Source organism: Gopherus evgoodei, chromosome 3 (assembly GCF_007399415.2).
Source record: "Gopherus evgoodei ecotype Sinaloan lineage chromosome 3, rGopEvg1_v1.p, whole genome shotgun sequence".
NCBI classification, from domain to species: Eukaryota; Metazoa; Chordata; order Testudines; family Testudinidae; genus Gopherus; species Gopherus evgoodei.
Genome location: NC_044324.1, coordinates 125,862,251 through 125,886,800, shown reverse-complemented (window position 1 = coordinate 125,886,800; position 24,550 = coordinate 125,862,251). Strand labels below are relative to the sequence as shown.

The 24,550-nt window shown below is 41.0% G+C and overlaps 1 protein-coding gene across 1 annotated transcript in view; it reads right to left on the bottom strand.

Annotated features, from left to right (window-relative positions):
• The window catches only part of ESR1 (estrogen receptor 1), a 177,119-nt gene that overhangs the window by 54,033 nt on the left and 98,536 nt on the right, over positions 1 to 24,550 (bottom strand). The window contains exon 4 of the mRNA XM_030556594.1: positions 10,128 to 10,463. Within this exon, the coding sequence (XP_030412454.1) occupies positions 10,128 to 10,463 (336 nt within the window). The remainder of the gene's footprint in view (positions 1 to 10,127; positions 10,464 to 24,550) is intronic.

Here is a 24,550-nt window from a genome sequence, read left to right as displayed (position 1 = left end):
TCTTTCAAAGAATGGCCTACAGGTCCTTTTTAGCAACAGGCTTAATTCTTCTTTCTATTCCTCATCTCCTTTCCCCTCCACCATTCTCGAAGTCCTCCACCTCATTTTCTTCCATAGCCTCACGCCATGTACTAGGAGAGAGAACTTGTCTTTAGGCAAACTTCAGAGTGGACTCCCAGAGGTTAAAAATACTAATTCACCACTGAGATAAGTAAGCACATTTCCACTGATTGATTTCAAGGTGTTGGCTCCAGGGTGTTTTCTAGCCAGCCAACTTAAGTTCTACTTGAAGTATATCTTTTCTCTGAGTTACAGTGCAATCTTAAATGTAACACCGTAGGCATCTCCTATCCTTTCTATGCTCAGAAGGCCAGTTTCTAGCTGTATCCTTCCTCTAAGACTGCTCTGACAACCTCCCTCCCCCACAACAAATAAAACAATGTCTGAAAGACTGGTTACTGGAATTTGAAGTTCGACAATTGCCTGATTGCAGACAATTGTCAAACTATTCAAGGCTTTATGAGGTGGAGGAAATAGATTTCACCACACTAGGGCAACGTGTTTGCAGAACAGGGCACAACAAGAGGGATGGTATCCAAGTACCATTTCACAGAAATGCTTTTACCTGAAAATATCAGACAGATGAACTTTAAATTTATATTACACATTCATTTATGTATAAAAAGAAGCTTTAAGAGTAGGGACACAATGGCATTTTATTGGCCTATGATCACAGAATAATCATTAAAACAACAAGGAGTCCAGTGGCACCTTAAAGACTAACAGATTTATTTGGGCATAAGCTTTCATGGGTAAAAAAACCACTTCTTCAAATGCACGAAAGCTTATGCCTACATAAACCTGTTAGTCTTTAAGGTGCCACCAGACTCCTTATTGGTTTTGTGGATACAGACTAACATGGCTACCCCCTGATACTTGACAGAATAATCATTACAATCAGCAATTTAATTGAATTGTCCTCTAACCCCACATTTGTCTAAAAAGGTTCTACAGCTCTTCTAGAAGCAGGGAAACCAAAATATGGGATCCTATGCTTGATTCAATCTCTCTCTCTCAACTCCTGCTGGCATCTACATGTGCGAAGTAACTGCATTTCTGGAATGAAATGTTAGCATAGCACTTTCTAGGAATTACTACATTGCTGAGTCTTTGTAACCTGAGAAATGATTAATTATTGCTGCACCTTTAAAGAAAGTCACACAGCAGATACAGTTCTCATTTTATCCACAGCAAAGTTAGGCATAGAACCTTCTTAGGCAGAGACAAAGATAACAGACACATTTATCTTCCATACCATAGTATACTATAGAATCAGCACACTTAAATAGACCAGATTCTTCACTGCTGTAGTTCTTTAACAGAACTCCCATTTTTCCCATTTACAGATTTTCCCTTACCCAGGATTTAAAGTGGCAGAATTGGGGTTACGAAGACTATAAATCACTTTGTTCTGACACTTCAAAAATCAAATAGCAAACTAGACATTTTTCTTTAGGGTTTCTCCTAATACAAATTTTACAGATAGTCCATGGCACATCTCATTTCTTTCTGATTGAATAAATCATAGTTTTCTCCCAATTCCAATCAAGTACCCTGAATCTCAAAACAACCAGATTACCCCGGTGAAAATAGACCCCAAAGAGAAGTGTCACAAATCCAAGGGAGAAAGGCAGTAGGCTGAAAGTTCCCAGTCAGTGGGATAACTAGGAAAGAGTCACTTCCCTGGTGTAAATAGAGTATTCATTTAATGTTGTGCTTGGTGTGATAACTTCCTGCAGCAAGTTAGTGATTACATCTATGGACTTTAACCATAACCTGCAACGCCACTGAGGGATGCTGGCTTGAGGAGGAATAATTTTGCTTCCTTTCTCTTAATTACACTCAGTCAGTAGTAATTCCCTTTATTTATATGAACACAAACGCTTCACTGGAACATGAGTTCTCCCTGCTCCCAAATGTTCTGCTGACTGAGATCTCATTAATTGCATCAGCGGTTCTTTCTCCTCTTTACATTCCACTGGACTCTGCCCACAACAACAACTCATGTCTACCCCAAAGTCTTCACACAATTCAAATACAGGGTGGAAAGCTCCACATGAGTTCATCTATGTTCATTCACAGGCCTTGCTGTGACCTGCAGGTTAGTGCACACAACATTCTGCTTAACAAACCCAACAGTTAATATTAGCCTGTTTTAAAAGTCAATGAAATAATCTCTGAAATTCAGTCTAAAGGTAACAACTTGTGTAGCATCTTGGAAGGAGAAAACAAAACGGATGTATGGTAATAGTGTTAGGCTACTGCTTTAATCTCCTAGGAGTCTGAACAGAGAATTATAAACATTAAAGATGGAAAAGATATTAGTTCATCTTTCCATATCTTCACTGCTAAAACCCTTACCCACAACTTGGTCAGTCACCTTGATTATTATAACTGTCTATTTTCTGGTTTTTCTCTTCTGTTTCCACATCAAATTCAAACACCTGTCATCACCTCCCAGTCTATATATACGCATCTCTGATCTCCTTTCCCCTTATTCCCACTGCTGAATGCTATGCTCCCCCCCAAAATCCTTACAACTTAATCTTTTATTTATTTTTTACCTTCTTGCCTTTGTGTCTTCATGCTTCTAACATGCTATTCCTACTCTTGCGATACTAACTTCCAGTTTTTCCAAACCCTTCTCTCCTTTTTTGAATCAACTTCTTAGACTGATATTTCTTTCTTCTCCTTATCTATAATCTCTCCTTGCAGTTTCTTCTCTAAAACTATCCTCCCATGTCTTGTCATGTTAATTTGTCTGGTCCATCTTCTAGGGGAAGCTCAGTGGGGCAGGGAACATACCTTACTCTACGTTTGTAGAGAATGATGTATATTTATGGCACTAAATAAACTATTCCTGCTATTTATTAATAGTCTTGCCCATTGCCTCATCAGAACAGTATTGTTCCTGACAGCATATTCATCAGTATTTTGTCCTAACTAGATATAAACAATTCAAGCGATGGGGCTCTTGACACACAGACTAGCCCACAAACTAACAGATCAGAGTATTAGGAAGCTTTTACTTGATATTCAGCTTTCTTTTTTTCTTTTGCTTTGTTTCATCTCATCACTCCTAGTTATACTTCCCTTGGACCAATACCTCTCTCTGTTTGGTGTCTACTATCTCCAGAGGCTTATAGGTGGTTACTATATCCTGCCATCTGGATTTTGATCCCCTTTACATCCATGTAAATAAATAGTAACTTCATTGAAGTTACGCTAATACACAGCTGGTTTGGAATCAGAATCAGGTTCATCATCGTTTTTCATTTAGCTACATATTTAGTTATTTTAATCTTCTCTAAATATGTGGGGTACCAAACCTTCCGAGTGTGGTATATGCCAGCTCTGTCAAAGAAACCCACAACTGATTACAAATAGAATATTACTTGATAACATTGTCACAGTCTCCAATACAGCTCATTAGCCAACTCAGATAAGAAAACATAGTGAATATGTTAGAGGGTTTAAACAACAACAATTAGAGTCACTGGCACTAAATGCACTTTATTTGCCTGGATTAACAGCATCAGAGATATGGATTATCTATTGTCAGGAAGGCTACTATAATGAACAGTGCTGCAAACCACTATGTACATAAACACGTACAGTAGTAATATGCACTTCAGTATATCAGTACCTGGCTTCAAACAATAATTTTTTTTTTGCTGTCAGTAAAACACAGTGTAAAATAGTGGCTATTGTTGGTCCCTTCACACACTGTTCCTAATTTAACAAACAGAGCAATTTAGAAGGTCAAATAAGAAAACAATATCTTAAGAAAATAGCAACTTCTGCAGCTTTAAAATAAAAATTCAGTGCCAAAATGTTTATCTTCTCAGTTCATGAAACCATAAAATAAGTACAACACCGTGAATCATCTCAAAACTTCAAAGCCTGTATGCCCAATGTACCATTTTAGGGCCATTAAACTGTTCAGCTACTGTACTCAGAATAAATAATTAGCCAAGCTTGTATTAGCTGTGCCAAAAACTGCACCTTTTAATCCAAAACTCCTCAAAACTACCTTCTTTCTCCCCTCTGCCCCTCCACTATTTATACAACCTAAACATCTAGCAAACATCCCCTCAAACACGCTCATCAACTGTCACACTGAAAGTACTAACTTCCTTCCTTTCACGTGATGCTCCAGATATGAATACAGTGGTATATATGAAAAATAAAATACTGTCTATGAATTCCCAGCATTGCTATTTCATCAGGATTGCTATAATACTGTGATGCCTGTGGATGCGTTATTGGCAGCAGGGATAGAACCTAGGACCCCCTAGGTCTAAAACTACGAACCTTTACTGCCTAAATTATAAAAAATCCCAAGTATATTAGTTCCAAGGCTGTAGCAGACTCAAAAACATTTATATCGTGCAGACATTAGAGGAGGACAGAGAGCCAGGCTATGCCATCCTAGATCAGATTCTTTACCCATCTACACTGATATATTATTTGCACTAGTAGCCCGTACATGATGCTTCAAAGGAGGTGAAAACGAATCTGCAGTGCACCCACCAATTGTGAACTGCATTGTCACCTGAGAGTTTTCTTCAGGGCCTCAGCTAGCAATCATGTTATACTTTGACACTGCAGATTGCTTTTGGGGAGGGTACACGGATCAGACTGTCACATAAGAAAATAGTAATTTAGGAACATTACTCAAGTTACTGGACTGATTCAGATACAATATGTCAATGTGAAGTCAGAATAGATCCAAACCTCAGCTGTAGAATACAATTACAAGAAAGGTCTAGATCAACAAGGAAACAGAGAATAGATTTAAAAATTTTATTGAAGCTAATGTTAAAAAAATATATAATACACAGTTGCGAAAAGAGCATCTGTACATCTGGGTATAGAACAATAGCTTCCACTTCCATTAACAGAAGGGGGAAATGAATTTAATGGTGACGGTGGCAGGTGTTTCATTTGAGGCTTACTTAGTTCCTTGTAGATCCTAGCAAATGTCATGTTAAATGACTGAGTAGATTTAGCAGTTATTGGGCTAGAAAAGTTGACATAATATTGATACTTGACACATTTGTTTTGGTAAATGTAGTAAGAGTCTAGTCTAGTGGTTAGACCAACAAACCAGGATTCAGGACTGCTAGGCTCTGTCCTTGTTTCTTCCACTGAATCCATGCATTGCACTTTCATCAAGCTACTCAAAATGTGATTCTACTCTGAAAAGTGATTTTATAAAAATGGCTCGTTTCTTGTTCAACAGATCTATTCCCCAAGTCAACATAACCAGGATGCATTCATAACCAGCCTGCATTTTACTGTGCACTAACAGAACTGTTTACCAAGTTCCAATTAGTTAAACCAATGCAACCCCAATGAAGTCAGTTAAGTTGCGCAGGTGTAATTGCAGGCCTGATTGCTTTTATTCCTGGTACAAATACTCATCTTGACTCTCAAAACCCAGACAGAGTTTGCAGTTAGAAAAAAAATCCTTTTACTTGTAACTTTAAGAAATTGGATATGGAAATAGTTGATAGATAAATTTGGAACATGATTATATTTTCACAAGATTATTTCTCAGAACTGAAACTCATTTAAACTCATAGAGCGCTTACTTAGGCGTAAAAGGTGTATAATAATGTTTCCCTAATTCAAAAGGTTGCTGTAATGCATACATAAATCAATATTTGTAAAATACCATGAGATATTCAAATGTAAGGTGCTATAGATGGGCAAAAAATTATCACTAGATACAACCCCTTTAAATATTGGTGTTCATAGACTAGCTCTGTAACACAAGGATTGTAGAGAGCCAGTCTACAATTTTAGAGCAAAAGATTTGGCCCAAAACCTGCAAGGTGTTCAGCACTTTTAACTCACATTAACATCAATAGGCATTTAAGGTACTACAGCGCACCCACAATGAGGTGATGAACACCTCAAAGTTCATAATATGGACTTTTGCACAGGTGCTGCAGCATATTTGTGAAAGTAGGAAAGGCAGTTGTATTTTCACATTCTGTTTGGATAATTCTTGTTGGTAGCCTTTTCAATCATTAAGCGCCATGTTATAGAGATATTCAGCATGGGTGAAATTTACTGCTGGGCAGAGAGCCAGCACAAGGCCCATGCACTACTAAGTTTGATTTAAGAGGTGCATAGGTCTTGTGCTGGCCCTCTGCACAGGAATACATTTCACTTTATGTAAGAGAAAGACAACACAAGATAATATGTTATAAAGGTATTATCTGTATGAGTTCAGGAGAGCTGCATTAACTCATGAGTGCTGAAGCTACCAATACGTTTTGCAGGTCATGTGCAAAGCGTATCAATAAAACCTCTATACCACATCACACCATCATGAATTCTATCGGCACTGCCTGTATTACAGAAAAACATTTTAGAAATGTTTGATGGTGTTTTCAAACTTTTATCTAGAATATTTTATATCCCTACACCAAGACAGGCTATCTTATTAATCACAAGTCCCACTGTACAATATTCAGAGGGAAAGAAAAATCAAAACTAAAATTTTGCAAGTCCCCCTCCTACCACAACCTGCTTTTTTATAAAAAATCATGCAATGTTTGAAGTCCTACATCACATAGTCTAATAGTCATAGACTGAAAATTGCCTGTCCTGAACACCAGTGTAAACTAATTTTGTGAGGAAAGAAGAAACCATTTTGGGAAAAGGTGTGTGGTTTCTTTTTTAAAAAAAGCAGTTGTTTGAAGCTGCTCAGAGGTTTGGAATTTTGAAAGTAGAATCACTAAAGGATTAATAGGCAGATGAGGTGGACAAACCTGTATGATTAATGCAATGTATCAGATGGCTCTGCAGTTTATCACATAGATACTTACCACCACATAGGTAGTCTCATTTAAAATCCCACCATTCAATCACCATTGCCCACTGCATCAAGTTGAAACTTTTTGTCCTTGCCTTAAATGGCCTACACATATTGGCCTTGCCCTACCTCTCAGATCATGTCCTTGTCTTTCTCCTGTGCCCTCTTTATTCTGCCAGCGCAGCCAGTCTCACTACTCTATTCATGTTCTTTTGCCACTTCAGTTTCTTCCCTGCTGCCTTTTCTATGGAATAATTACCCAAACCCAGTATGCCAGGTCCTCACCCTCTTTCATGTTCAAATGGCTCTTGAAGATTCACACCTTCCACAATAATCACACATTGAAACTCCTTTTCCACCCCAAAACTACCTTAGAGAAAGAGAAGCTGAGATCAGGAAGCAAACTTTAAAAGACAAAAAAAAAAAACCTCCCTAAGTTAACATGCTCATCTGTGAGACAAGGTGTGAGGTAATATCTTTTATTGGACCAACTTCTGTTGGTGAGAGAGACAAGCTTTCAAACTACACAGAGCTATTAGCTACTTGTGCTCATCCGTCTCTCCTTGTAAGTCCTCATCTCTCTATCCCTCCTTAGGAAGCAGCTATATTTCTTTGAGTTGTGTGGCACTTGACAGTGACATTAATATATATATGACATACTAATAAAACATGCAATATATACAAATGGCTGACAATGTGAACTGTTGATTCTCCAGTTTCAGAAGGCTTTTTATCATAAACAGCTGTATTCCAGTAGTAAGCAACCTTATGGATTTCTCATCACGGATAATGACAATAATAAAAATTTATTTTAGTTCCCCAAACACAATTTATTCTCTATCTGAATATATTTTGGTTCATTAAATTAACAAACCAAACCCAAATGCCATCGAAGACTAACTTCTCCACTTAATACTGCAAAATGGACTATTAATAAATAATTAATTTCGAATGGGACAAATTCATCCCAATTGTAACTTCATAGGCTTTAACAGAGTTATACTCAGGATGACTCTGACCTAACATGTTTAAACCTGTATATAAGAGAAAGCTGTAGATCAGCTAGGTAGAAGCATTTGATTTGGCAAATACTAGGTCTATTCAATACCTTCCTTCAAGCTCAGTTATTTCATCCTCTTACTCTTTCATTGAAGCGTGTTCCATAGAATGATTCTTATGGTTCCTTTACCCAGTGGCAGCAGAAGATACTGGAGGAGAAACTGAAGGAGGAAAAACAGTATTTGCTAATTCCAGTGTTCATTCCAAATTGACTTATGCTGCCACTGGGAAAGGAAAGGGGCAGGTATCCATGCTCGATACTAGAGCTTAACTCCTGCAATGGCAGATAGTGTCCAATGCACATTCAGAAGAGTGATATCTGTACATTTCTAAGCACTTGTATCAGACATCCTTGCCTCCTTCCTATCATCTTAACAAAGGTGAAGAACCTAGAGTGGCCATTAAAGTGTACATTATGAATTCATTTGTGCAGACGCACCTCTGCAGGAGAGCTCCAAGAGGCATTATGTGAAAGATGTGCAAACACCCTGTGATACCCTATGACAGGATGTTGCGTGAGCTCCACCAGTCCTACTAGGGGCAAGTAGCAGTGATCTTGAGCAGACTTTGTTCACAGGGACACAAGGACTGCTGCCATGCTTGGACTTTTCACAGGGATGTAAATAGGAGGAAAGCTTTCCACTAACTTGCACAACAGTGTAAGATCACCATATAATTTAACTCTGTGTTTAGCCCTTGGATGGTTAAAGGGTGTTTGTAGGGCAAGTTCCTTTAAACGAGATATCCATTTTCAAATTCCTATAAACTCTAAATATAAATTAATCCAAAACCTGAGATATTTTTCTAGAGCAAGACAAGAGTGCAGTGTGCTTCTCTTTTCCATGCAACAGACATTCTAGTCTATATCGCCAGAGAAGAGATTTGTAATTCAGCCTTTCTAGTCCACACTGCCATTACTGTGTTTAAATTAGTATGACCAATAGCTTTAAACATTAAGATCCCTATTTTAAAAATACTTTGTAGTGGCCTGTTCCAAAGCACACAGAAATTAATGGAAAGGCTCTCACTGACTTTGAATCAGGCCCTAAAAACGCAACTATGTTAAAAATAAAATTCCCCATGCGATTTCCTTTAAGTTTCTATGAGAAATGAGACATCCCTTACAGCTTCTCATTGATCACAGCTTGAGCCCACAAAGTGACACGTGAAAGATGGTAAAAAAAGAACACATAAGGACTGGAAAACAGACTCTGTTATTGATTTACTAAGTAAAATTTTGCCAAGCTTAAGTGAAGGACACAGAAAAGAGGCATGACCTACAGCATTTGACCTAACTAAATCTGTAGTAGTGGACATTCTCAGAACAGTTGTCCACAAAATCTACATAATGTTAATGAAATAAAGGGCTAGAATATTAAATTAAAGATATTAAAAATTGGCTAAACTAGGCAAAATACACTAGTATGTATATTGTACCAGTAGGCCTAGTAAAGAGAAGTGCTGTGATAAAATTAAAGATTCAGCATTCATAATAAATGTTTAGTGAATATAATGCTTATGAAAGGTATTGGACTGATAGCTCTGGAGGCTGGTATCTTCTTTTTATCCACAGAACAGGATCAGTCCATCCAGCAGAAGTGCGATCTTCCCCACGCTATCCTGTCAATGACCTTCAACTCTGACGACTTCAGACATCAGAGGGTTTTTAATGACCATTCAATGGTTTCTCTGCTTGGACCATCAATCAGTGCCAGATTTGGTAGCATTTTGTGATCTGGACACCTGTGTGCTAGGAAATAGACCCAAGATAACTAGCCCATTTCACATAGGCCTCTGAACATCTTTTATACAGCAATAACTTGTATTTGTGACAGATCTAGGCAAAGTTTAATTTACTGACCTGGCAATGAAAGACTGGTGCCAGTTACCCTCAAGCTACCTAGTATATTTGCCAGACAATATATTATAATGTACAGTAATGAATTTTTCTGAACAAGATTTTTTGCCTAAAGTTTTACCTGTGTTTCCAAAAGTTTCCTTCTAAGGAGCACCGCATGAAGTTTGTAATTTTACAGATAAGGATATTTAAATGAATGATTTGTAGATAATGAGGAAACTGTGTCTGTGGAGTAGGGAGAGGGCGAAGGAAATTTCTTCACTTAAATGTCATATTGGAACTTTTCCAGTTAACCAGTGTTCAAGTGATCTGTTTTCTTACCTGGGACCCTTTTTGCCCAGTTGATCATGTGCACCAGTTCCCTGTCTGCAAGGTTGGTCAACAGGGTCATGATGGAGGCTTCACTGAAAGGTCTGTTAGGATCATACTCTGAATAGACTATGGGTGGTTCTGCTTCCAGCAAGGCACTAACCATCTGCTCGGCTGTAAGGGACAAAGCTGGACTGTTCTTCTTGCTATGCTTAATCATAAGAGGACTTGTCCAGAGGGTGGGGGTTCTCATCTCAGTAGAAGAAGTCCCACCATTCCTGGCATCCTGCTCCTCTCTTTGACGTTTGTGTTTCAGCATACGCCCGCCTCTGCGGTCTTTTCGGATCCCTGGAGACATACAAGGATACAATTAACTTCCTTTCCTTAAACCTGTACAACTAGTCATGTTTATAACTTCAACCAATCAGCAGATTTTGTGTAGGGTCATGTAGCACTCCTTTTGCATTTGTTTTCCCAAGAATCAGTTGTAAACATAGAATCTTAAGCTAGCACACAGGGGGAACATTATATATTTTTGCAAAGTATAACATTAAGAATGCTTCTTTATTGCAAATGATTCATAACATTTAAATGGATTTGGTTTTGGGACAAGCTTGTTAAACACCAGCCTGGGGGAGCCATGATTTGAAGCTCCACTCCTCTAAAAAAATTAAAAAATCAGTAACTGAACTGAATAAATATTGTCCTACTATATGAACTGCCAAAGCATGCCCTAGCTTCTAGCATACAACTAATCACACACGTTTCACTGAGCAAGCCATCAGGGATAGCTGAATGCTATGTGCGGCTCAAATAGATAACAAATATTAGACCCCAAAACTGCTCATGAATGCTGTGGTGCTAGTGTTGAAAGCCTTAAGAGGCTTGGATCCACGAATTATTTTAATTAGAGCTTAATACACAGCATTGAGCACTTGTTCTTTGTTAGTGGGGAAGAACCACTCAGGGAGGTTTTCCCCATCATATGTTGTTCAGATACTATGGTAATGAGTGCTACATAAGCAGACAAAAACTATTGTGACAGACCCAGACCAGTGGGGTAAAGGAATCTGGAAGAGGGCAAATATACTGGTCACTGGATAAGTAATTTTCTGTTCCCTGAGTGACCAGAGCAGGGGCTGCACTGGAGTAATCAGGAACCTGCTAGAACCAATTAAGGCAGACAGGCTGATTAGATCACCTGCAGCCAATCAAGGGAGGCTAATCAGGGCACCTGGGTTTAAAAAGGAGCTCACTCCAGTCAGGCAAGGAGTTGCCAGAGGAGAGGAAGTGCGTGTGAGGAGCTGGGAGCAAGAGGTGCAAGGAGCTGAGAGTGAGCGGGTGTGCTGCTGGAGGACTAAGGAGTACAAGTGATATCAGGCACGAGGAGGAAGGTCCTGGGTGAGGATAAAGAAAGTGTCTGGAGGAGGCCATGGGGAAGTAGCCCAGGGAGTTGTAGCTGTCATGCAGCTGTTACAAGAGGCACTATAGACAGCTGCAATCCACCGGGCCCTGGGCTGGAACCTGGAGTAGAGGGCGGGTCTGGGTTCCCCTAAACCTCTCAACTCCTGATCAGATACAGGAGGAGTTGATCCAGATTGTGGGGAAGATCACTGAGGTGAGAAAATCTGCCAGTAAGCACAGGACCCACCAAGGTAGAGGAGGAACTTTGTTACAACTGGTGTCAGACATGGGATTTGGTGTGCAGAGTGCTGCAGAAGGAGGGTAATTAAAAAAAAAAGTAGAGGGTTTTTTTTCATCACAATGGATGACTTAGTATGGGCATTGATACAAGCTACGGCAGCCCAGCAGGAGGCTACCCATGTCCAGGCAGCTGCCCAACAGGAGGCAGTGCGGCTGCAGCAAGAGACTAATCGCCTGCTGATGGACCAGGCTTCTCAAGACCAGGCTATGTTGCGGGAACTGGTAAACCAGGTAAAGACCCTTACAGAGCTGAACCGCGGCCATGATGGGATGCAGATCATAAGGGCCAGCCATTGGCTGCAGAAAATGAGGCAAGAGGATGATGTAGAGGCATATCTTCTGGCCTTTCAGAGGACAGCCCTACGGAAGGCCTGGCTTCGAGATCAGTGGTCTGGCATCCTTGCCCCATTCCTGTGTGGGGAGGCCCAGAAGGCTTACTATGATCTGCCTGAAGAGGCTGCAGCAGACTACCCCCAGCTAAAAGCAGAGATCCTGGCCAGATCTGGGGTAACGACCACAGTGCGGGCCCAACAGTATCACGAGTGGAGGTACCAGGAAAACAAAACCCCGCGGTCCCAATTGTATGACCTCATCCATCTCGCATGAAAGTGGTTGCGAATGGAGTCCCGGAGTCCAGAAGAGATACTAGAGGTTCTGGTCATCGACATGAGGGGACTACTGCCAGACCTTTGTGCCTGGGTAAGCCAGAACCAACCCTCCACCTATGATGAGGTTGTTGCACTGGTAGAGAGGCAAAGGACAGCGAGGGAGCTGACCCAACCAGTTAAGGAAGAGGCACCCCGGGGTAAACTAGCAGCACCAAGCGCTAGAGCTCAGGTGACTGGGCCATCAGGAGGGCCCAAGTGGAAAAAGAGAGGGGCTGAAGGCCCGCCAGAGGCCACAAAGAGTCGGAGCATGGAGGGAGAAGAGGATCATGATGTTAGATTGCCCAAACCAAGAGACCGGGGAATGCCTAGGGCTCCATACAGATGTTATGCCTGAGGGGAGTGGGGACATATAGCTGCACAGTATCCCAATGCTCAGGAACCGATGTAGTGTAACCTGGGGAACTGGGCAGATCCATGCTCCCTAAACCACCTTGTGGGGGTCTCACTAATCCCACATATGTACACCAGCCCAGTGAAACTAAATGGGGTAGAGACCACGGCACTGGTTGATTCGGGGACTGCTATCACGCTTGTCTCGGGGAAGCTTGTCAAGTGTAGTCAGCTGCTGTGGGCTAAGCATATGGGAATAATATGCGTCCATGGGACAGTTGGTTATTACCCCACCATCCCAGTAAAACTCAAGATTCAGAGGGACACTACTGAGGTAGCAGCAGGTGTAGTCCCTAAACTCCCATACCTGGTGCTCATAGGGAGGGACTTCCTAGGGTTTGGAAACTTACTCCCAGTAGGAGGATTGGAGGAAAAGGGGAACCCTGAAGTTAGTGAGGCATCCACAGTAGACTGTCAACCTCCAGTCTTCTCTGAAATATCCCCAGATTTATTTTCCATTCCCAGACAGGGTAGAAAGTCAAAAAGGGAAAGGAGGGAAGCTAAGGCCTTGGGGACCCAAATACTGACTCAAAGCCAGAGGGTTGCTCTCGTAGGTAGGTGGACCCGAGCAGCTGAAAAGGAGGCCACCCAGGAGGGAGAAGCACCCGAGTCTGACCCCCACCCTAACGCTTCTGAATCAGTAGAGGCAACAAAGACTGGGTCCCTAGATCTTGGGCAGATTAGCCCTGGGAGAGGAAATTTTGGACAGGACTAGGCTGAAGACCCAAGGTATGACAACATTAGGAAGGAGGTGACTGAAATAGATGGGGTCCCCGTGGAAGGGAAAACCCAGGGACTAGGACCCTACTTCATAATGAAGAAGAATCTCTTATACCAGGTTGCACCAGTACAGGGGTAGAAGGTACAGCAGATCCCAGTACCTCAAAAACACCAGAACACTGTATTAAGTCTTGCTCATAGTCATCTTTTGGGGGGGCATTTGGGGGTAGAGAAGACCTTTGCACAAGTCCTACGACGGTTCTTCTGGCCCAGAGTACATGAAGAAGTGCGGAGGTACGGTGCGTCCTGCCCGGAGTGTCAGCTGCACAGTCCCCGTCCCCACCTGAGGGCACCTTTAGTACCTCTTCCCATCATAGAAGTCCCCTTTGAGCGAATAGCCATGGACCTAGTGGGACCCCTGGAGAAGACGGCTCAGGGCCACCAATATATACTTGTTGTTTTGGACTATGCTACTCGCTACCCAGAAGCCGTCCCCCTGTGGAACACAGCCTCTAAAATGATAGCCAAAGAGCTGGTTGGGATCTTTGCCCGAGTGGGGCTACCAAAGGAGATATTAACAGACCAAGGAACCCCATTTATGTCAAAGCTAATGAAGGACCTCTGTACGCTGCTCCACATACATACCCTGAGAACTTCAGTCTACCATCCACAGACTGATGGGTTGGTAGAAAGGTTTAACCAAACCCTCAAGGCTTTGATACGGAAGGTGGTAAGTCGGGACAGGAAGGACTGGGACACCGTACTACCCTATCTTATGTTCGCTGTCTGGGAGGTACCTCAGGCCTCAACTGGGTTTTCCCCCTTCGAGTTATTAGACGGGCGTCACCCCATGGCATACTAGATATCGCCAAAGAGATCTGGGAAGAGGAACCCAATGAGGGGAGAAATATAATAGAACATGTATTACAGATGTGATACCAGATAGCCCAGGTCACCTCTATTGTATGGGAACATTTGGAAAAGGCACAGGAAACCCAGAGAACCCATTACAATCACCAGGCAAAAGTCCAGCAGTTCCAACCAGGGGATTGGGTGATGGTGTTAGTACCCATGGCAAAAAGTAAGCTTCTGGCCCAATGGCAGCGGCCCTATGAAGTGGTTGAACCCATGGGGGAAGTAACCTACAAGGTGCGGCAGCCAGGACGCCGAAAACAAGAACAGATTTATCACATCAACTTTCTGAAACCATGGCATGCACAAGAGGCGTGCATAACTGTCCAAAAAGACCTGACCCAGGAAAACAAGCCTTCCAAACAGGTGAGAGTGTCTCCCGATTTAACACCAGACCAGAAGAATGAGGTATCTGAGATGATCTTCCGGAACCAAGATGTGTTCTCGACAAAACCGGGTCAAACAACCGAGACATATCACCACATCGTCATGAACCCTGGGGCCAGAATAACAATGAGACCCTATTGGGTGCAAGTGGCCAAAAGGGAGGAAATAAAAGCAGAAGTAAAAAAAATGCTGGAGTTGGGGATCATCGAAGAATCCCACAGTCAGTGGTCCAGCCCAATCGTGCTGGTACCCAAACCTGATGGCACCACAAGGTTTTGCAATGACTTCCGGGGACTAAAGGAAGTATCCCAGTTTGATGCATACCCCATACCTCGCAGAGATGAGCTAGTGGACCATCTGGGTAATGCCCGGTATTTGACTACTCTAGACTTGACAAAGGGGTACTGGCAGATTCCCCTTGCGGAAGACGCAAAGGAAAAGACTGCGTTCTCTACACCAGAGGGTCTTTTTCAATATACTGTCCTCCCTTTTGGGCTACATGGGGCCCCAGCTACTTTCCAGCGCCTCATGGACAAGCTATTACGCCCGCATAATAGTTATGCTGCTGCCTACTTGGACGATGTGGTTATTCATACACCAGACTGGGAAACCCACCAAGAGAAGGTGGAGGCAGTCCTTGATTCCTTCAGGCGAGCTGGCCTTACAGCAAACCCTGCCAAGTGCGCTGTAGCATTTACAGAAGCCAAATATCTTGGCTACATTGTGGGAAAAGGTCTGGTAAAACCCCAAGTGAACAAGTTGGAGGCCATCCAAAATTGGCCCCGACCACGTCGCAAGAAACAAGTCTGGGCATTCCTAGGTGTAGTGGGGCATTACCGACGATTTATCCCCCACTTTGCCACTAGGGCAAGCCCCCTGACAGACCTAGTGAAAGCCCATGGACCTGATCTGGTGAGATGGTCTGACGCAGCAGAGGAAGCATTCACAGACCTACGGACTGCCCTCTGCAGTAACCCTGTACTGATAGCCCCTGATTTCACCAAGGAATTTATCCTGCAGACAGATGCATCAGAAGTAGGGTTGGGGGCCATTCTATATGATGGTTGGGGAGGAGGAACACCCAATTCTCCACCTCAGTAGGAAACTCCTTCCGAGGGAACAAAAATATGCAGTGGTGGAGAGAGAGTGTCTAGCCGTAAAATGGGCCATGGAAACATTGCGCTACTACTTGCTCGGGCACAGATTTGTCCTTGTGACCGACCATGCCCCCCTTCAATGGATGCAGCAGAACAAGGAGACGAACACAAGGCTGAACAGGTGGTTCTTATCCCTCCAACCTTTCCAGTTCCGTGTGCAACACAGAGCAGGGAGACATCACGGCAATGCTGATGGCTTGTCACATGTGCACTGTCTGGCTTCCCAAGCTGCCCAACCCCTTGGTGTTGAGCAGGGGAGAGGGTTATGTGACAGACCCAGACCAGTGGGGTAAAGGAGTCTGGCAGAGGGCAAATATATTGGTCACTGGATGAGTAATTTTCTGTTCCCTGAGTGACCAGAGCAGGGGCTGCACTAGAGTAATTAGGAACCTGCTAGAACAATTAAGGCAGATGGGCTGATTAGATCACCTGCAGTCAATCAAGGGAGGCTAATCAGGGCACCTGGGTTTAAAAAGGAGCTCACTCCAGTCAGGCAAGGAGTTGCCAGAGGAGAGGAAGTGCGTGTGAGGAGCTGGGACCAAGAGGTGCAAAGAGCTGAGAGTGAGAGGGTGTGCTGCTGGAGGACTAAGGAGTACAAGCGATATCAGGCATGAGGATGAAGCCCCTGTGGTGAGGATAAAGAAAGTGTTTGGAGGATGCCATGGGGAAGTAGCCCAGGGAGTTGTAGCTGTCATGCAGCTGTTACAAGAGGCACTATACTGCAATCCACAGGGCCCTGGGCTGGAACCTGGAGTAGAGGGTGGGCCTGAGTTCCCACCAAACCTCCCAACTCCTGATCAGACACAGGAGGAGTTGATCCAGACTGTGGGGAAGATCACTGAGGTAAGCAAATCTGCCAATACGCGCAGGACCCACCAAGGTGGAGGAGGAACTTTGTTACACTATAGAATAAGGATAAATATAAAATGATAAGATAAGATAATATATAAATATAAAATGGAAACCCTCTTGTTAAGTGAAGAGAAGCACAGAAAATACACCTGGACTGTAAGATTTCTGGAGCATTAACTGTCTTTGTTCCTTGTTTGGATAGTGCTTAGCACAGTGAGGCCCTGATCCTTGACTGGGATTCCTACCATAGTAGTAGTAACAGCAGCAGTTACAACAGAACAAAATCTCCCTTTGTTGAAAAAGTTACAAGGAAAATATTCTGAAGGAGCATAGTGGGTTCCATCAATGCAGAGAGAAGACAGAGGTCAGATAGGGAACTGGGGAGGAGGCTGGGAGAATAGTTTAGAACAGACGTTCTCAAACTGGGAGTCAGGACTGGGAGGTTATTATATGGGCGGTCGTGAGCTGTCAGCCTTCACCCTAAACCCTGCTTTGCCTCCAGCATTTATAATGGTGTTAAATATATAAACAAGTGTTTTTAATTTATAAGGGGGGTCACACTCAGAGGCTTGTACTCACTTTGTACTTTATACTCACCAGTACAAAAGTTTGAGAACCACTGGTTTAGAAGAACCACCAGAGAGTGGTCAAGAGATATCATGCTGATTGGGTGGGCCGGATGTGTCATATTGGGCACTCACTGCACCCACTGAAAAGCAATTCATCTCAAGCCCTCTCAAAGGTGTCGAAATCGTCATGCTTATGGGCATGCTTTAAATATAAAAAGGGGCCCCAAATTTGGTAGCATTGACACCACATTCCCCACCTCAGCATAGTGCTCTCTTTCTGTAAACAAGCATCCATATAAATGGTTTTCAAACTTTCCCATAATGTGAACCAGTTACAAGATAAGAAGACACACACACACACCATAAAGAAAGGGAGGGTGGCCATGACTCTCCTGAAACCTCTTCATGACCTCCAGGCTGAGGATCTCTGATCTCTATGAATAAACATCTTCCCACAGAAAATGACATTTCACTGAACTAGGGCAGTGTGAAGAGGGCAGAATTTTTATTCTGATCTACTAATACCCTGTAGCTCCACTAGCCATATTCAATGAATCTTTCCACATACACCGGGTTCATTAAATCTCTCACACCCATCACCTGACCTTCTCATGTTTTACCCATTAGTTAAACTAATATTTTTTCTAAGCCAAGTATCTTAAAAGGTTTGATGTTCCCATTTTTCATAAATTCATTGTTATTTTTCCTACCACAAAGGCTTCCTAATAGCAGGAACAAAAGACATTTTGGCAAAACTTCATCCAACACCAATTCTCACAAGTAGATTACTGGAGACTATTGAATAAGAGATCTTAACTGCTATTTTCTGTTGCATGGTTTATAGGACTATGATGTTTGTGAATTAAAACTTGCCTATGAAATCAGCAGCCACAATTGTGTGAAAAAAGCCATGTGGTTCACATATACTTGAGCACATCATAACTTAACCACATCCTGGATTATAGAATCGCTGATTCAACACATCTCTGGTTTAAAAAAAAAAAGTCAAATTGATTGAAATATAAAATGTGCATGTCTATGAAATCTGTTAACATTTACTCGCTTGCTGTGATTAGCAGTATATAATCGATTGACATGCAAATTCATGCCCATTTTGTGTAGGCAAAACCCACCCCAAAATTCATCTATTAAAAATCACCACTTGGTATTAGCAAGAATGCAACATTCTGTTGTGTGTGAAAAAGACTTTTTCTTATATGCTTTGTCCGTCCAGTCATTCCTTCTTCCCAAATCACTGTTTCACAGAATGATAAGTTTGGTGCTAGCAGAGGTTGAAACCAGAAGACCACATCTGAACTGGCACTGAGGTCATGAGAAAGCTTTGTGCCTGGGAGTAGAGGCAAGATAGTCTCATCACTATTCCTCCTCACACATTCTCAATGCCACCAAATTCTGATAAAGATGTGGAGAAATTGGAGAGGGTCCAGAGAAGAGCAACAAGAATGATTAAAGGTCTTGAGAACATGACCTATGAAGGAAGGCTGAAGGAATTGGGTTTGTTTAGTTTGGAAAAGAGAAGACTGAGAGGGGACATGATAGCAGTTTTCAGGTATCTAAAAGGGTGTCATCAGGAGGAGGGAGAAAACTTGTTCACCTTAGCCTCCAATGATAGAACAAGAAGCAATGGGCTTAAACTGCAGCAAGGGAGATTTAGGTTGGACATTAGGAAAAAGTTCCTAACTGTCAGGGTAGTTAAACACTGGAATAGATTGCCTAGGGAAGCTGTGGAATCTCCATCTCTGGAGATATTTAAGAGTAGGTTAGATAAATGTCTATCAGGGATGGTCTAGACAGTATTTGGTCCTGCCATGAGGGCAGGGGACTGGACTCGATGACCTCTCAAGGTCCCTTCCAGTCCTTGAGTCTATGAGTCTATGAGTCACATGGCTCATTACAGCAAAGATCACAGAACATTCACTTAGAGCATAACATGTGATATGGTGTAAACCAACACCAGATAATACCACTCAGTGGTCAAATAGACCTGCACTGAAGACAAAAAAAGATTACATGAACATTTTAGGCCCAGAAATATTCCAAGATTCAATAAGTGTATACACTAATAATTAATTTCCATACTGGTGAATTTTGTCGTGCAAATTTAATTCACCAGTAAAGTTGGCTGGACTATATTTCTTATATCTTACACAGCAGTGAAGCATCTAAGTAGATGTCTGGTGTAACAAATTATTGTACATTATCTTTTTTTGCTATATTTGTGTGAGGGCTTTTCACTCCTCTTCAAAAACACAATATTCTCTTCTATAGTTAAAGTTTAAAGTTTGACTCTTAAGTGCTCTACAATCCATGTTTACTCTGATTTTCTACAAGTTTTGTCTATGTTCTAAATATGTTCTTCTGGAAACCAAACACACAATGGAGCTGATCCTGCACAGCAATCCACTCACATGGGGTCCCACTGACTTTACACAGGCATAAAGGTCCATATGGGCCAATCCCTGTGCAGGATCAAGATCAAATTTTAAAACAGAAGATTCCTCACTAGCAAGGCATGGATAAAATTACCAAATTGTTCGGTGTTCCTGTGATCAAGATGCAGAGGGCCAGATCCTCACGTGGTGTAAAAGTTAGCTGAGTTCCATAACACTAGCTCAGGATATAAACCCAAAAGACTATTTCTGTACTGAACAAGAAAAAACACGTTGGAGAGACAGAGCATGTAGTTGTTGCTTTGGCTCACTTGTTTTTGATAGATGTGTCAAAATTGTTCTACACACCCACATTTCATTCCTGGACACCTTCTAATAGTGCTCATGAATATTGCTAGGAGCAGAGGTAATTTCTAAAGGTAAGGTACTGCATTGTAGGATGGAGCTAGGAGGATCTGACAACTTAATGAGTCTGCTAAACTTGTTGCCTTCTATCCATACTGCAGAGGAACATTGTAGACCTTCATCAGTTCAGCCAGAATTAAGCTAAGTATCTCATTCCAGTGATGGTTAGTGGTACAGTCAACTGGTACACAAAACATGGTACAGTCACGCATATAACAACCAATACACTCAATGCTTATTAAATTTTTTTGTAAAATACTGTGCTAATATGTAGTATATACATTGCAGCACAATGCATTGCAAACAGTTGCTTCTGGTGACATCTTTTTTGCCTACGAATGCAATGTAAAGTGTTGAAAGTGATTTTTAAAGTCTTATCTGGGTTGGACCATACATACCTGAGATATCACCTGTCTCTCTGTTTTACCACAATCTTTCAGATCAACTAGAGTGCAGTGTTCTTTCTAACACTGCCTTGACTTGCATATGTGGTGGCTGCTGATAGGACATCTACAATTCTGGACTTCACTTCCACATTGGTTCAAAAGAGCCATTTTGTCAACCTTCAGTGCACGGGGGAAAAAGACCATCTATTTTCACAGGACTCTCTGCCTGGTGGTGAAAGTGGGGAATATACAGTATTGATGATGTGCTTATTTTCTGGATGGAGCACATTATTTTTATTTAATGTCAGTTAACTAAGTTTGTTGTTTTGTTTAAATTATGTGTCCAGAGACAAATGAAATGGGCACTTTATTATAAATCAGGAAAATCAAGTTTAGACCGGGCCATATTGTATTTTAGATTGGAAGTTGTCTCTTCGGTTAGGATTTAGATTAGTTATGTCCTAATCTAGGATTTTCCCTCTCTATATGTTAAGGAAATATTTAGGGTTCCTTTGACATCAGTGAGATAAAATGTTTCAGTGGGAAACTGTTCTAAATGGTGCATTTTAAAGACTACAGAGCAACCTGTTAATTTCATTTTCTTGCTGGAACTCTTAGTTTTGGCACTTAATATCAACAAAAGCTGAACTGTCAATTGAATATTCAATATTGAATATTCACTTAATTAAATAGGTCCATTTCTGCTGAGTCTTAAGTGAAAATAATCTGTTTAAGAAAAGATATTTCTTTTTTCATTTCCCCTAGGCACATCTGCGCCTCCACCGGAAAAAATCAGAGCCAGCCTCACAGTTTGAGAATGAGAGCATTAATCTAAGCAAATATTTTAACCAAATTTATGTAACCTGTCTCCTCAACAGCTCCGTATTTGGCTGTCTGTGTTCTTAAGTCAGACAGGGAAGTGTTGGGCAATACACACAGGTGAAGTATGTCTGCCAGTTATTTTATGTGCCATATGCTGTTGCTGACCTATGAAAGAACTGACTATTTATAATCATACAAATAATTCACATTTCAAATGTGTATATTGGATTGATTTTTGAGAATTTCCCACTAACTTAACTTTAAAAATGAAGAAAAAGATTTCTTCAGAAGTCAGTTTTTTGAACCCAGAGAATGTACCCAACATACCTTGGTGAAAACCAAGTTTTATATTTTACTTCAGAAGAAACATCTTAATAACCTAGGTTCTGCTTTGCAGCCTCAGAGACTGAAACTGAGAATTTTAAATGCATTCCTCATGTCTCACATCAGGCAGTGAAATTATTATGATCACAGACAGAAAGTCCTTTAAATCTGTATAAGAATTATTGCTCATCAGAGATTTATGTAAGTTTCTAGTACTAACTCTTCACTTATCTCCTAGATGGAGAAATGAGATGTTTATTCTATTATTCATTATCTTGGACCAAAGGAATGAGTCTCTCCCCGAAAAATTTGAGGGCCTCCAAATTTCTTTCGACCTATCAAATTTTAACTTGGGTTTTCCTAAGTAAAAGAAAAACAAGCCACAGACCCTTATTCCTAAGGCAAACATTTCTATCAACTTACAATTTGACTGACTCATTTCTACAGCCAAACTTGAACTGAATCTTTAAGTTTCTACAATGTATGGATACATTAATTCCTGTCTGTACAGAATCAGAACTGCAAAAATACTATGAGGAAGGCTATTCTACCAAAAATGGAAGTACTGAGAATCTTGCAAAAAAAATCTTGTTTTTGCACTATTTCCATTTGAGTTTTAAAGATACGATGATGATTTTCAAACTCCAAATAAGTACCCAATTTTCAAAATTGTTGAGCACTGGCAGCTCCCATAGAAGTCAATAGGACCTGCTCAACAGCTGAAAACTAGGGCATATATTTAGTGCCTATATATGGATCTAGCCACCTATTTTTGAAAACTTTTGCTAATAAACCCAGATAATTTAGAAATGCTTTGAATAATCAGTAGAACTCTTGGGTGATTATCTTATCCTAACCCAAAGTCCAACTTCTAATCTTTCTGACAGTCTCTATTTTTCCTCCCATCTACCTGTGGAAAGTGATAAAACATCAGCTTCATTTGTACATTATGTCAATTATTCCTGAGACAGCAGGAAAATTTGTTTTGCACAGAATTGACCCTAAACTGTATATTTTAGATTTAGAAGATCATTCAACATTTTTGAAGTCCAAATTCTGTTTCACTCTGGAAAATCTTAGTATTGGAATGATTTATATGTTGCTATTTTACTTCTTCTGCAGTCCTAGAAGCTTGGCAAAAATGACTATCAAACAAATAACTTATTGCTTTCATAGTACAGCAGTACTTAAAGCATGGCTCTTTTTAAATTAAATTTTTGTTTAAAAACAATGGTTTAAATTAAGCGGGGGAAAGTATTTCACAAAATGCAAGGAAACTTTTGTGAAACCTAAAAAAAAAAAAGTTCTGCATGTTTTGCAAACTCCAAACTATCACTGGATTCTTCAGTCATTTTGTGCATTCACTACCTCAGAAGTACTAAGTATGACAAACAGAAGGAGACCATCAACTCTACTAAGACACTTTGGACAATCTTTAAATTATCCTTCTTGGTTTCAAACATATGTCCACGCAAATATGTTGGTGAATATGAATAGTAACAAACAATCTGTAAAACCAGTTATTACTAATAGAGATAGTGAGTCTAAGAGCTGCAGTAATAACAAAACCTTGCAAACCTCTTGTAGAGGGATGATACAAATAACTGATTGGCATATGATCATGCAAGTAAAGACTGTATCATAATGCATCTGCACAAGCAGGCTGAAATAAGTTTGCACACAATCTTAATTCTGGCATTTACTAACATTTGACTGCTTAGCTTTGTAACGTTAATATACTTTTAATGTATTATATATATTTTATATAACACATAGTACATAGGAATTGCTGCATCTATAACTGAAATGTAGTTACCACTAGATGAAACAAGAGCTACTTAAAAGCACACATTAGGACAGGACATGAGTGCAGTATCCTATAAAAATTATAGAGCAACTTAAGCAGGCTGAATAAGAATTCAGACCAGCAGTGAACATCCCCACTGTTGCAGTACGTGACATAGGATCTTAATGGAACACAAGTGGTCAGCTCGTTAGTTTTACATCACAGTGCCTACAGCAGTCCAGATCCCACCTTACTATCAAGCTGGGGCCCTGGTTCAGTAGCGACTGAGACTGAAAATGTTATTGAAGCACCCATGTGTTGCAGCTATGGCATTCTTCTCAAGGTATCCCGTTAAAAAAAAAACATGACCTAGTCCAACTCCCTGCAGCTTGTGAGAACTCTCCATAGCACTGATTAATCTGGTAGGGATGCAGGCCTTATCACCTTTCTTCAAGAAATCATCTGAAAGTTCATCACCAATGTGCAGCTTGACCTCAGCTAGCCATTCATTTTCAGTGACAACTTTTTGTTTGTTGATCTGTCAATTGGTGTGCAAAGCTATATAAATTACTTCAGTACTTGTATGCCCTTAAAGTCAGGTCAAACAGGAGATCTTGGCTCTAAGATAGTGGGCCCCAAGGGGCTTTCTGACTCTATATAGTAGGTCAATGTGCACTTCATCTTAGAAAAACTGCCTTAAAAATATAAGCATTATTTTAAACTTTTTTTGTAATAAAAACTGGTTTTTATCCTCAGTACTCTCTAATTTGGAGGGGCTTTTTTGTTTGTTTCGAAAGAATAACAACTGAAAAGTGTTTCTCTCCCATCATTCTTGGCTTTGGTCCATGATCAAAGACAGATCCTAACAGGGAATTGTAGATATTCCTCCCTTTATGGTACAGTAATTCTCACTATTCTCTCCATAAACCTTTTCTTCTTGGT